The sequence below is a fragment of the Chiloscyllium plagiosum genome, chromosome 18 (assembly GCF_004010195.1).
Source record: "Chiloscyllium plagiosum isolate BGI_BamShark_2017 chromosome 18, ASM401019v2, whole genome shotgun sequence".
In the NCBI taxonomy this organism is placed as follows: Eukaryota; Metazoa; Chordata; class Chondrichthyes; order Orectolobiformes; family Hemiscylliidae; genus Chiloscyllium; species Chiloscyllium plagiosum.
In genome coordinates this window covers 429,130-442,887 of record NC_057727.1, presented here as the reverse complement: position 1 = coordinate 442,887, position 13,758 = coordinate 429,130, and the positions used below count along the sequence as shown (strand labels likewise).

The window sequence follows — 13,758 nt, the reverse complement described above, 5'->3', positions numbered from 1 at the left end:
CATTGGTTAGGCCACTGTTGGAATATTGCGTGCAATTCTGGTCTCTTTCCTATCAGAAAGATGTTGTGGAACCTGAAAGGGTTCAGAAAAGATTTACAAGGATGTTGCCAGAGTTGGAGGATCTGAGCTACAGGGAGAGGCTGAACAGGCTGGAGCTGTTTTCCCTGGAGCGTCGGAGGCTGAGGGGTGACCTTATAGAGGTTTACAAAATTATGAGGGGCATGGATCAGGTTAGTCGACATGGTCTTTTCCCTGGGACCGGGGAGTCCAGAACTAGAGGGCATAGGATTAGAATGAGAGAGGAAAGATATAAAAGAGACCTAAGGGACAAGGTTTTCACGCAGAGGGTGGTGCGTGTATGGAATGAGCTGCCAGAGGATGTGGTGGAGGCTGGTACAATTGCAACATTTAAGAGGCATTTGGATGGGTATATGAATAGGAAGGGTTTGGAGGGATACAGGCCGGGTGCTGGCAGGTGGGACTAGATTGGGTTGGGATATCTGGTCAGCAGGGACGGGTTGGACTGAAGGGTCTGTTCTTGTGCTGTACATCTCTATGACCCTATGACTCCACGAGAGAGAAAGAGAGACAGACAGACAGCGACATAGAGAGAGAGAGAGAGTGTTGAGGTTTAAATTTGAAACTTATTCTTCCTGTGAGGAATAGTTTCTCTATCTTGACTCTCTGAACCTATTTACTCAGGCCATACAGTTCAGTCAGATTAATCCTTAACCTTGAATGAATGAATGAGTTTGCTTTATTGTCATGTGAAGGATTACCCGTTGAGTTTATGCATTCTGTCCTCTCACTTTAACCTTCCAGAATCCTTCTGCTGAAGGCTCGTTGGCCTGAAACATTAACTCTGCTTCTCCCTCCCCAGATGCTACACACAACCTCCTGAATGTTTCCCACATTTTGTGTTTTTGGTTGAGATTTCCTGTGTCCACAGCAGTTTGCTTTCGTATACATCTGAGGAACCCTAGACTGGGCTATGTCTAATTTGCTTTCAGTTACTTGGCATCTCGCCCTCCCCCACTCTAACCAGCCTCATACTCAGAGAGTAAACACTATGGAGTGACCCTCAGCTGCCATCTGGAGCCCTCAGCCAGGATTAGTGGGAGGATGGGTCAGCAGGGTGGGTGGACTTGGATGCTGACAGAGGGAGGGGCAAAACATCAGTGGGATAGTACCTCCCACTCCTGATCCAGCCACCAACCCATTCTGGTTTATCAAATTCGATGAGACTGAATCAGGGAGCAAACCATCTGATATTGCCAATTTTATATTCTACCCTCTGTCCAGATATTAAGTTAAAAATCACACAACACCAGGTTATAGTCCAACAGGTTTAATTGGAAGCACACTAGCTTTTGGAGCAACGCTCTCTGACTATCACCTGATGAAGGAGCGTCGCTCCGAAAGCTAGTGCTTCCAATTAAACCTGTTGGACTATAACCTGGTGTTGTGTGATTTGTAACTTTGTACACCCCAGTCCAACACCAGCATCTCCAAATCCTGATATTAACACTGTCATAAAATCAGGATGTAGGTTTACTCGCTGAGCTGGAAGGTTCATTTTCAGACGTTTCGTCACCATACCAGGTAACATCTGCAGTGAGCCTCCGGACAAAGTACTGCTAGTGTTTTTCCTGCTTTCTATTTATATATTTAGGTTTCCTTAGGTTGGTGATGTCATTTCTTGTTCTTTTTCTCAGGGGGTGGTAAATGAACCCGAGCTGAGCTACAAATCTTCTCAAAACTTGCTGTCATAGAATTCCTACAATGTGGAAAGAGGCCATTCAGCCCACTGAATCCACACTGACCCTCCAAACAGCAGCCCAGCCAGACCCATCCCCCTGCCCTATCCCTGTAAACCTGCACCTCGCCTGCACATCCCTGGACACTATGGGACAATTTTCTGTGGCCAATCCAACTGAACCTGCACATCTTCGGACATTTAGTGTCAATGAAACAGTCAACAAAGAAATGAGGGAAATGGAAGTTGAACTGTTGTAGTTGAAGTTAGATTTTTGTTTCTTGTTTGTTTCAGGTGAAACAAGAGCGATTTCTGGGACTATGCTGATATCCCAGGATGGACGCAACCATGGAATTGGATAATTATGAAACCGTTCTGGAGACCACGGATGGCTCTGCTTTGAACGAGGGCTGGTACGTGTCATACCCGATGAGCTTCCAGGTTTCGCTGACCAGTTTCCTCATGTTGGAGATTGTCCTGGGCTTCAGCAGTAACCTCACTGTTCTCATTCTGTACTGCATCCAGTCAAACCTGGTGGATTCTGTCAGCAATATCGTTACCATGAACCTCCACATACTGGACATTATCATCTGCCTGGTGTGTGTCCCATTCACCATTGTCATTGTTCTCATTCCTCTGGAGAGAAATGTGGCTCTGATCTGTTGCTTCCATGAAGCCTGTGTCACCTTTACCAGTATCGCCACCGCGGTCAACGTCCTGGTCATCAGCCTGGACAGATACGACATTTCTGTCAAACCAGCCAATCGTGTCCTGACACCCAGTCGGACAATCCTCCTGTTGACCTCAGTCTGGATCGTGTCACTGATGGTGTTTTTTGTCCCTTTCATTGAGGTGGAATTTTTCAGGGACCCACTGCATAGCACGGCCTGGCAAAACCGGACACTGCTCTGCGTCAGTGCCAATGAGTACCACAAGGAGCTGGGCATGTATTACCACCTCTTCATCCAGATCCCCTGCTTCTTTGTGGCCATCGTTGTGATGTTGGTCACCTACACCAGGATTCTCCAGGCCCTCAACATCCGCATTGGATCCCACTTCACCCGCAGTCAAAAACACAAACGCAAAAGCAAGAAGAGGAAGACAAAGTCAGGAAGCTCCCTCAGCAGCCAGTACGAGACCAAGAGGCTGACTTCAGCTCCAGTCACTCCCAACCCCGTGCCGCTGGGTGTCCAGGCTTCTGTGTCAGTCATTATCGCCCTGCGCCGCGCTGTGAAACGCCATCGTGACCGGCGCGAGCGGCAGAAACGAGTCTTCAGGATGTCTCTGATCATCATCTCCACCTTCCTTGTCTGCTGGGCCCCCATTTCCATTGTGAACCTTCTCATTCTCTGCCTGGGGCCCAGTGATTGGCTGGTGAGGCTCCGGATCTGCTTCCTAGTCATGGCCTATGGCTCCACGATCTTCCACCCGCTCCTCTATGCCTTCACCAGGCAGAAACTCCGGAAAGTTCTCAAGAACAAGATGAAGAAGCGGGTGGTGTCAGTTCTGCAGGTAGACCCCGCCCCAAGTGGGACAATCATACACAACTCCTGGGTCCATCCCAGAAAGACACGCAAACACAAGCTGGACTGCAGTGATGCCACTGACCGCTGCCTAACAGAAGCAGCCAAAGATTGACTCGATATCACCCATCATTTTGTAACAGACTTAGACTGTTCAGAAAAAGAACGTGCCAGACCAACTGTAAAAAGTAGAGGTGCAATAATTGTTTAACAACTTGTTCAATTGTCCAAAAAAATACAACATAGAACTGACCCACGGAAAGTGAATGAATTCCACACTGGGTATGGAGCAGTTTTAATGTCTTTTTGGACCAGTTGGTGACATGGCCTGTGAATATGATAAACATTTTAAGACTATTGCTTTTGGAAACAAATCCCATATACAAATACTGTGAGGCAAATCTGCCAGGGACAAGATCCCCAACACCTGACCCTAACTCAAACGACATCACTCTCTCAGGGGCAGGAGGTTTCGAGGGCATTTGAGGAAAACTGTTCTCCCCAGGAGGTGGGGGGTCTGGAATGTGTTGCCTGGGAGGAGAATCTCACAACTTTTAAAACGTACTTGGATGAGCATTTGAAATGTCACAAAATGTAAGGTTATGGGCCTAGTGCTGGGAAGTGGGACTAGGGTAGATTTAAAGTTTAAATAAAACCAAAGAACTGCAGATGTTGGGAATTAGAAACAAAAACAGAAATTTCTGGAAAAAACTCTGGCAACATCTGTGGAGAGAGAAAGAAAGTTAATAGAGAACTGTTCTGAAGAAAGGTCACTGGATCCAAACGTTAACTCTGCCTTCTGAGTTTTTCTAGCAATTTATGTTTTTGTTGTAGGCTAAGAGTTGCTTTTGTCAGTGTGGACTCAATGGGCTGAATGGCCTCTTCTGTCCTGTATAAATCTATGTTCTATAACGTTCCAAACCCCAATTCAAACAGCATCAATAAGTGGCTGTTTCTCTCTTGTTTGGTATGACTGGATATTGGTTTAAATTAAGACTATCAGTACAGATCAAAACCATTACATCGGCAATTAATGTTTGAGAACTTCAAAACTAAATTCCTTCATCTGATACAGTTAAGTGATGCTAGTTGTCTGACATAAACAAAAATAAGAACTTTCTGGTCAATAGTTTAAATAGATGTCAGGGTCAACTCAAAGCCAGGGTCCACCTTCTATTTGGCTCAGGTATGTCTGGGAAGCTGAGGTCTGTGATTTGCAGAGCCTGCACTTTGCGCCCCTGGTGGTCTGGATGACCATGTACAGGAGCTGCCTCCAGCTGGAGCAACCCCAGCTCCAGGTTTTGGGATGGGAGCGGCTGCTGGGGGAACCTTGGGGCAGTGACCAGACCGAGGGGTTTCAGGATGGGCTCACCCCGCAGTTTAAGGAGGTACGGGCAGAGGGGCCATACCAGGCAGAGGTGGGCATCAGGCAGGTAGTGAGTCAGAAACCATTTTGTGGTCTTGGAAAATGGAGAGAGGATTGGTGAGATGCATTATTGTTCAGTTTCTGAAATCCCATTTATCCTGGGTCAATTCTCGCTCAGGAGGGTTTGGACAGACTTAGTGAATGGCCAAGAATGTGGCAGATGGAATGTGGGAATGTGGGGGATTGGCAGCTGAACCTCAATCCTCACTCCCCCCTGAATCCTCACACCCCTCAATCATCACACTCTCCTCAATCCTCAATCCTCACTCTCTCCTCAATCCTCACTCTCCCCTGAATCCTCACACCCCTCAATAATCACACTCTCCTCAATCCTCAATCCTCACTCTCTCCTCAATCCTCACTCTCTCCTCAATCCTCACACTCCCCTCAGGTGGAAGGTAGCAGGTGGAAGGTGCATCAGTAGAAGAACGTTTTGGAGATAGTGACCATAACTCAGCCAGATTTAGGATAGCTACAGAATAGGATGAGGATGAACCAGGAATAAAAGAGCTATTCTGGGGAATAAGATAATTTATTAAAATAAGGTCCGGTTTGGCCTGAGCAGACTAGGCCCAGCACCGTGCAGGTGAACTGGTGTCAGAGCAGTGGGAGGAGCTGGTGAGAGGACAGGGCAGATATGTTCCTGTTGTGACAAAGTGTGCAGCAAGACCAAAGAAACCTCACGGTCAAGGGTCATAAAGGTTAGGATTTCAAAAAAAAAGAGACATTTATGGCAGATACTGAGGGCTCGATATGGCAGAGTTCCGAGAGGAATACAGAAAGTAGACACAGGGGAACTTCAGAGGAAATTAGGAAAACCGCAGAGAGTTCATGAGAAAACACTAGCAGCTGGAATAAAGGAAACCCCCAATTAATACTTTCCCATTGGAAAAGGACAAGGCAGGCAGAGGGGAGGCAGCTGTGAAATAATAGAAGAAATGAACATCGAGAGAGGGGAAGGACTGATGGGTTTTGCAGCTTAAAAACCTCCAGGCCCAGACCAGGTGTATCCCCGGCTGCTGCAGGAGGTGAGGGAGGAGAAAGTCCTGGGCCCTGGCAGTAACTTTTAAATTCTCTCTGATCACAAGTGAGGTGCCAGAAAACTAGGGAACTATTAACATTGTCCCATGATTAAACAGGGCCAGAAGGGATAGTCCTGGAAATTCCAGGCCATTCAGTCTCACTTTGGTGGTGGGGAAGTTATTAGGAAGAATTCTGAGGGACAGAACGTGTCTGCATTTGGAGAGACCTGGATGAATCAGGGAGGGTCGGTGTGGAGCCATGAAGAGAAGGTGATGTTTGACAAATTTGATTGTATTTGTTGAGGAGGTAGGTAACCAGGAGAGTTGATGAGGGCACTGCATTCGATGTGTCGACATGGACTTGAGTGAGGCTTTTGATAAGGTCCCTGGTGGCAGACTGGTGAAGAAAGTGAGAGCCAATGGGATCCAAGACAAGGTGATACACTGGATCCAAAATGGGCTGAGAGACAGGAAGCAGAGGCTGATAGGATTGGGATGTCTCTGTGAATGGGAATCCGTTTCCAGTGGGGTTGGTGTTGGGACCCTTGCTATTTGTGGGTGTATTAATGATTATGGATTAATGTAGGGTATGGTGAAGAAATTCACAGATGTCATGAAAATCAGTCAGAGGGTGGGGGTAAATAGTGAGGAGGGTATCTGTACGCTGCAGGAGGGTATCAACGGCCTGGTCAGCTGGGCACAGCAGGGACCAATGGAATTCAACCCAGAAAAGGGTGAGGTAATGTGGTGAGTTAGAAAGGAAGAGATTACACTGGGAGTGGTTAATTCCTGGAAACTAATGAAGATCAGAGAGACCTTGGATATTAAGGCTTTGGGATACTTACCTTTAATAGCTGAGGCATGGAATCCAAGAGCAGAGAGATTATGCTGGGATTGTATAAAACACTGGCCAGGCTACAGCAGGAGCACTGGGTGTGGTTCCGATCCCTGGCCTATCGGAAGGATGGGATTGTACTGGAGGGAGTGCAGAGGAGATTCTGGGCTGGAGGGTCTGAACGTGAGGAAAGACTGGATAAGCTGGGATTGTTTTCCTCAGAACAGAGAGGGCTGAAAGGAGACCTGATAGAGAGGACGAGATTATGAGTCGAAGGGTGTGGTGTTGGAAAAGCACAGCTGATCAGGCAGCATCTGAGGAGCAGGAGAATGATGAAGGGCTTATGCCTGAAACGTCAATTCTCCTGTTCCTCAGATGCTGCCTGATCTGCTGTGCTTTTCCAGCACCACACTCTCGACTCTGATCTCCAGCATCTGCAGTCCTCACTGTCTCCCTGTATAAGATTATGAAGGAAGTGGGCAGGGTGGATAGGAATGTACCTTTTCAATAACCAGAGGGCATACGGTTATATGAGGGGAATTGAGGAAATATATTTTCATCCAGAGGGTGGTAGGGGTCTAGAACTCACTGTCTGAAAAGGTGCAAGAGTCATTAACTCTCAGAACATTTAAGCAAAGCCAGAAGTCCTTCATTAGGTGAAGTAACAGATGGGCAGCATGCCAAAAGCTTGTGATTTGAAATAGATCTGCTGGATGTTAACTTGGTGTCATGTGACTTCTGCCTTTGTCCACCTCAATCCAACACCAGCCTGTCCACAAGATGTAGGCAGTATTTAGATATTCACTTGTATTTCCATTGACTCCCGGGCTATCAAACAAGAGCTGGGAGATGGGAATTGGATTTGAGATTTTGGAGCAGGTTTATAGCTCAGATTGTGAAACAGGTTGTCGATTGCTCCCAGCAAATGGTATAGTCAGGCCTGATGGACTGAATGGCCTACTACTGTGCAGTAAACACCTGTGAGTCTTATAGAGTCATAGAGATGTACAACATGGAAACAGACCCTTCGGTCCAACCCGTCTATGCCGATCAGATATCCCAACCCAATCAAGCCCCACCTGCCAGCACCCGGCCCATATCCCTCCAAACCCTTCCTATTCATATACCCATCCAGATGCCTTTTAAATGTTGCAATTGTATCAGCCTCTACCACTTCCTCTGGCAGCTCATTCCATACACGTACCACCCTCTGTGTGAAAAAGTTGCCCCTTAGTCTCGTTTATATCTTTCCCCTCTCACCCTAAACCTATGCCCTCTAGTTCTGGACTCCCCCACCCCAGGGGAAAAGACCTTTTTTAAAATCGTATCCATGCCCCCCATGATCTTTTATCTCTCAGTTTTAATACACAAATGGCAAACTATTAATTCTGATTACAGTGATATGCTTTAGTAATATCTCCCATCCTGATCTGGCTCTCCAGCTGTTTTGTTCCCAGCAGCATTCGGAAGATGAATGTTTAATTCCTAGAGGCCACATCTGGTTTTGGGAACAGCTGTTTAAGGGGGAATCTGACAAAAAAAAATGATAGAGAAAGTAATATTAGGGAATAGAGGGAGCGAGGCTCCATATAATGTCTACACACCAGGAGCAGCGTGTTGGGCTAGTATAAAGGTGTGCAGGTTAGGGTGGATTGGCCCTGGGAAATGCAGGGTTCCAGGGTCTGGGTGGGATACTGTTCAGAGGGTCAGTGCAGACTCGATGGCCCGAATGGTCTCTCTCTCCCCCCCCCCCCCCGCCCCTTCAACAAAACGGTCACGTCCTGTGAAGATGTGAATTTCTGGATCAGAATCACAGACTGCGCCAGTATTTCCAAATATGGAGATTTAGGATCGGGGCTGGAGAGGTTAGATCAATGCAGGGGGTCGGGTTGGTACATGGGGAGGGGGTGCTGTGGACGGAGGAGGGGGGTGTGAGATGTTATTGTTGGGGTGGGGGAGGTCACGACACCCCCCCCCAGCCTCTGACCGTGCTTTGGCCACTGCGTTGCGGTAGCGCCTGGTTCTTGCGCTGACGCTGTCCGAGGGGCTGGTCCCAGGCTGTGAGCAACCAATGGGATGGCAGGAGGTTGGGCCCTGGCTTGGAGCTCTCTGTATGTAAGGGCTGGCAAGGGGCCGGTTCCCGTCACTGCAGCCTCTGATGGAGAAGCGTGTTCCGGGCAGTTCCAGTCCCGGTCCCGGTCCCGGTCCGGCTCTGGCTCTGCATTCCCCTAGCGCCGCTCTCGCTGTGTTGCCGAGCCTCCCCTCTCCGTCCAGTCTCCAGCTTCCATGAGATTTTTTAGGCTCACCTTCAAGTGTTTTGTGGATTGCTTCTGAAATCTAGCGACCGCCTGAGTGTGATCCAATCATCTCCGTCCCATCCTACACCATGTTATCCTCCTCAATCCAGCTCCATTCAGGTGGGTACCCTCTGCACACACCCGCGACATCTCCCTTTCACTTTAAACTCCAGGCTCATCCGCAACTGCTTTGTTCAGAGATAAACACAGCCTCTAAATATATCGTCCGGCTTTCGTGACTGAATTCATGTAGAAAGAGAGAGAGAGAGAGAGAGCTGCAGTGAGGGACGTGAAGTCTGTTTTAAGATGGTGTATTTCTCCACAATGAGAGAGTGAGTGTGACAGAGCTGGTGAAGAGCAAGCAGTGAGCTCTCCCCTAAGAACTCTTCGGTTGAAAGCTGTCTCACCCGCTGGTGAACTTGGATGTTTTTTTAAAAAAAAAACAAAATCGCTAAAATTCACCTGTCCTCAAAATAACTGCCTTATGTCACAAGCTGAGGGTCTGGGTGTTGCAGTCACTGGAGACAAACCCTGCAGTCCACACTGACCAGGTTCCTGAAACAAAACCAGTGCCCCTTGCCTGTGTTTGGCTCTTTTCCATCTAAACCTTGCCTATGCATGCACCTGTTCAAATATCTTTTAACTGTTGTAATTGTACTCACCTCCACCACTTCCGCTGGCAGCTCATTCCATAAGTAATTTCTACACATTTCAGGTTATTCCAGAGTGTGCTATCTGGCTGATTTGCCCCCTCACCTACCCTTCAGTCGGGCTGCTCTCTGAAAGCCCACTTGCTGTGATCAGTGCCCCCCCCCATGCTAATCCAAAGCTTCACTTGATTCCCTTCTCCCTCCCTCCCTCCCTCCCTCCACATATTTCTCATCCCCAGCCCCTCAGTAACCTGCCCCTATGAAGGGGGGTGGGGAAGGGGGGAGGGTGGGAGTTGAGAGAGATGTGCATTCCTCGTGCGGTTTTAGACAAAGGTGAGCACAGAAGCTGGCTGTGAGATGGTGGTGTCAGGGATTGGAGTCTGGCACCATCTCATTGTCTGAATGCAGGCTGGGGGCCATCAGCCAGATCCCCCCCTCTGCGATCCTGCAATGAAGCCAGTGATTCTGAGCAGATTTCAGAGAGGTGTGGCCAGTTGTGGAACAGCGAATGGTTCTGAATGGGGCAGAGCTGCGCGATGATCTGGGGGGGGATGCTGTGACCACAGAGGATCGTCGAGATGTACAGCACGGAAACAGACCCTTCGGTCCAACTCCTCCGTGCCGATCAGATATCCCAACCCAATCTAGTCCTGCTTGTCAGCATTTGGCCCAGATCCCTCCAAACCCTTCCTATTCATATACCTATCCAGATGCCTTTTAAATTGTACCAGCCTCCACCACTTCCTCTGGCACCTCGTTCCTTACACACGCCATGCTCTACGTGAAAAAGCTGCCCCTTAAGGTCCCTTTCCCTCTCACCTTAAACCTATGCCCCTCTAGGCCTGGACTCTTCTAAGGCAGTTCAAAAGCTATATAAAGCACCCTCTGCTGTAGCCCCAAGCATTAAACAGTTCTTGGTGAAACTTTATAAATCCCTGGTTAGACCCCGGATTGAGAATTGTGTTCAGTTCTGACCTCCCTTCCCCACTTTGGGAAGAGTATAGAGGTCTTGGAGGGGGTGTAGAGCTGGTTTACTGAAATGGTCCAGGGATAAGACTCTCCAGTGATTGTGCAGAGTCTGTGGGAATGTGCTGCTCAGAATCCTAACGGCAGATTGAATGGAGGCGTTGAAAATGAAGTAGTTTTTTTTTCTGGCTAAATAGAGAGAGACAGAGGCTGCCTTCTGTTGGGAGGGGAGTGGTCAGTGACCAGAGGGAGACTAATTGAAGGAAAACTGCAAAAGCAGCACTGTGGGAGGAGATGGGGAGAATCCAATGAGTGGCCGTGATCTGGAACGTGCTGCCTGAAAGGGGATTGGAAGCAGATTCAACCGGAATCTTCAAAAGGGAATTGGAGAATGTTACAAAGGATACACTGACAGGGATGTGGGGAAAGGGCAGAGGCAGGCCCACTAATTAGAATGCCCACAGATTCGAGAGTTAATTGATGAAGATGTTAAGTTTTAATTTTGATTGCTAGGGAGAAATGATTTGCTGAGCGAAAGAGCTGCAGATGCCTGGGGAAGTTTAAACTTTAAACTGGGGCTATTCAGGCTGAAAGTCAGAAAATTTCCAGACTGGTTCTGATTGATTGATTAATTGATTTTATTCTTGGATAGGAGTGTGACTGGAGCCATTAGGAAAATAAGATATAGCAGCAGAACAGGGCCATTCAGTCACGGCTTGATCAGACAGGCTGAGGCTGGAGTTAGGAAAGAGTTGGACAGATTGATCCACACAATCCACAGGTGACAAGTGTCAGGAGGGGCATTGGGCAGCTCATCCCAAACTGGGAAGATACAGATTTCTTTCCACAGTTAATTTGCACAGCCCACTGAACTGGAGGTATTCTTTTTGATGGGGGGGGATAGTACAGAGGGAACTTTATGCTGCAAATAACCCCGTGCTGTGCCTGTCTCGGGATGGAGACTTGTAGAGAGAGCTTTACTTACAGTTCAAAAGAGTAGAGCTAGCCCACCATGGCTGTGCCAGTCAAAAACAACCACCTAACCATTCCAATCCCAATTTCCAGCACTTGGCTCATAGCCTTGGCATTGCAAGTGCACATCAAAATACTTCTTAAACATTGAGGGTTTCTCCCACCCTTACAGAGACAGTGAGTTCCAGGTTCTTACCATCCTCACATCTCCTTTAAACCTCCTGCCCCTTCTCTTAAATCAAAAACTTTCCTGGTCACTGATCTCTCCATCAAGGGGAAGGTTTCTGCCTATCTGTGTCCCTCATAATTTTATACATCTCTGTCACATCCCCCATCAACCTTCTCTATTCCCAGTCTGTCCAATCTCGCTGCATCACTGAAACCCTCCAGCCAAGTAAATCTCTCTCTGCACCCTCTCCAGTGCTCCCACATCCCTCCTGTAATGTGGATTCCAGAACCACACACTGCTCTAACTACGGCCTGACCAACATTTATACAGTTCCAGCATCACCTCACTTAAAAAAAAAGAACTACAGATGCTGGTAATCAGAAACAAAAACAGAAATTGCTGGAAAAATCATGGGTCTGGCAACATCTGAGAGGAATCAGAGTTAATGTTTCGAGTCCAGTGACCCTCCTTTGGAACAGTTTTCATTGTCACCCACAAAACTTACTGATCGACCTCCTAAATTCAAGTCTAAAACATTTTGTGCAAACCACCAATGGTAAGGACCCCCAAGCTGTCCTCTGTGGAACTCCACTGGATACACGTCCAGTCGGAACCACATCTGTGTAGTTAGTAAGTTTGCAGGTGATACCAAACGTGGAGGTGTAGTGGACAGCGAAGAAGGTTACCTCAGATTACAACAGGATCTTGGCCAATGGGCTGAGAAGTGGCAGATGGAGTTTAATTTATGTAAATATAATGTGCTGCATTTTGGGAAAGCAAATCTTAGCAGGACTTATACACTTAATGATAGGGTCCTAGTGAGTGTTGCTGAACAAAGAGACCTTGGAGTGCAGGTTCATAGCTTCTTGAAAGTGGCGTCGGCTATTGGGAGATGTTGAATTAGGCTGGGGCTGTTTTCCCTGGAGCGTCGGAGGCTGAGGGGTGACCTTATAGAGGTTTATAAAACCATGAGGGGCATGGATAGGATAAATAGACAAAGTCTTTTTCCTGGGGTGGGGGAATACAGAACTAGAGGGCATAAGTTTAGGGTGAGAGGGGAAAGAGATACAGAGACCTAAGGGGCAATTTTTTCACACAGAGGGTGGTATGTGTATGGAATGAGCTGCCAGAGGATGTGGTGGAGGCTGGTACAATTACAACATTTAAGAGGTATCTGGATGGGTATATGAATAGGAAGAGGTTAGAGGGATATGGGCCGGGTGCTGGCAGGTGGGACTAGATTGGGTTGGGATATCTGGTCGGCATGGAGGGGTTGGACCGAAGGGTCAGTTTCCATGCTGTACATCTGACTTCAAAAACAGGAACAGGAGGAGGCTATTTGGCTGCTCGGGCCTGCTCTGCCTTTCAATAGAATCTTGGCTGATTCGACATTCCTCATGTCCCCTTTTCTACCCTTTCCCCTCGATTCCCTGACTGATCAAGAATCTCTCTCTCTCTCTCTCTCTCTCTCTCTCTCTGAGAGAAGAAATTCCTCCCCATCTCAGTCTGAAACTGGCGCTCATGTCCCCTTTTCTACCCTTTCCCCTCGATTCCCTGACTGATCAAGAATCAATCAAGCTCTCGCTCTCGCTCTCTCTCTCTCAGCCTTAAATACCCACATGGACTCTGCCCCCACAGCTCTCTGTGGTAAGGAGTTCCAAAGACACTCTTCTCTCTGAGAGAAGAAATTCCTCCCCATCTCAGTCTGAAACTGGCGGCCCTTTATTCTAAGACTGTACCCTCTGGTCCCAGATCCTCCCATGAGGGAAACCATCCTCTCAGTATTGACCCTGTCAAGCCCCTTAAGAATCCTCAATGTTTCAATGAGATCACGGCTCATTCTTGTAAACTCCAGGGAGTAGAGTCTAAAAGTGTGGTGCTGGAAAAGCACAGCCAGTCAGGCAGCATCCAAGGAGCAGGAGAGTCGACATTTTGATCATAAGCTTTTCATCAGGGATAGGGTGGGAGATAACAGGACTGAGGGGCTGGATGGAATGTAGCTGGGCGTGTGTTAGGTAGATGGAGGTGGGGGGGTGATGGTGATAAGTCAGAGAGGTGAGTAGGGCGGATAGATGGGAAGGAAGATGGACAGGTAGGACATTCGAGAGGGTCAGAGCTGAGCTGGAAGGTTGGATCTGGGAT

General features: G+C 48.0%; 2 protein-coding genes across 2 annotated transcripts in view; both read left to right on the top strand.

The window, feature by feature from the left end:
- LOC122558776 (G-protein coupled receptor 22-like) overlaps window positions 1-3,913 on the top strand; it is a 5,177-nt gene extending 1,264 nt beyond the window's left edge. Inside the window, exon 2 of the mRNA XM_043707542.1 lies at window positions 2,051-3,913. Coding sequence (XP_043563477.1) covers window positions 2,093-3,394 — 1,302 coding nt within the window. The 5' untranslated portion in view covers window positions 2,051-2,092 and the 3' untranslated portion in view covers window positions 3,395-3,913. The remainder of the gene's footprint in view (window positions 1-2,050) is intronic.
- A 4,728-nt stretch (window positions 3,914-8,641) lies between these two features.
- LOC122559229 (sodium- and chloride-dependent creatine transporter 1-like) overlaps window positions 8,642-13,758 on the top strand; it is a 107,816-nt gene continuing 102,699 nt past the window's right edge. The window contains exon 1 of the mRNA XM_043708608.1: window positions 8,642-8,979. Coding sequence (XP_043564543.1) covers window positions 8,949-8,979 — 31 coding nt within the window. The 5' untranslated portion in view covers window positions 8,642-8,948. The remainder of the gene's footprint in view (window positions 8,980-13,758) is intronic.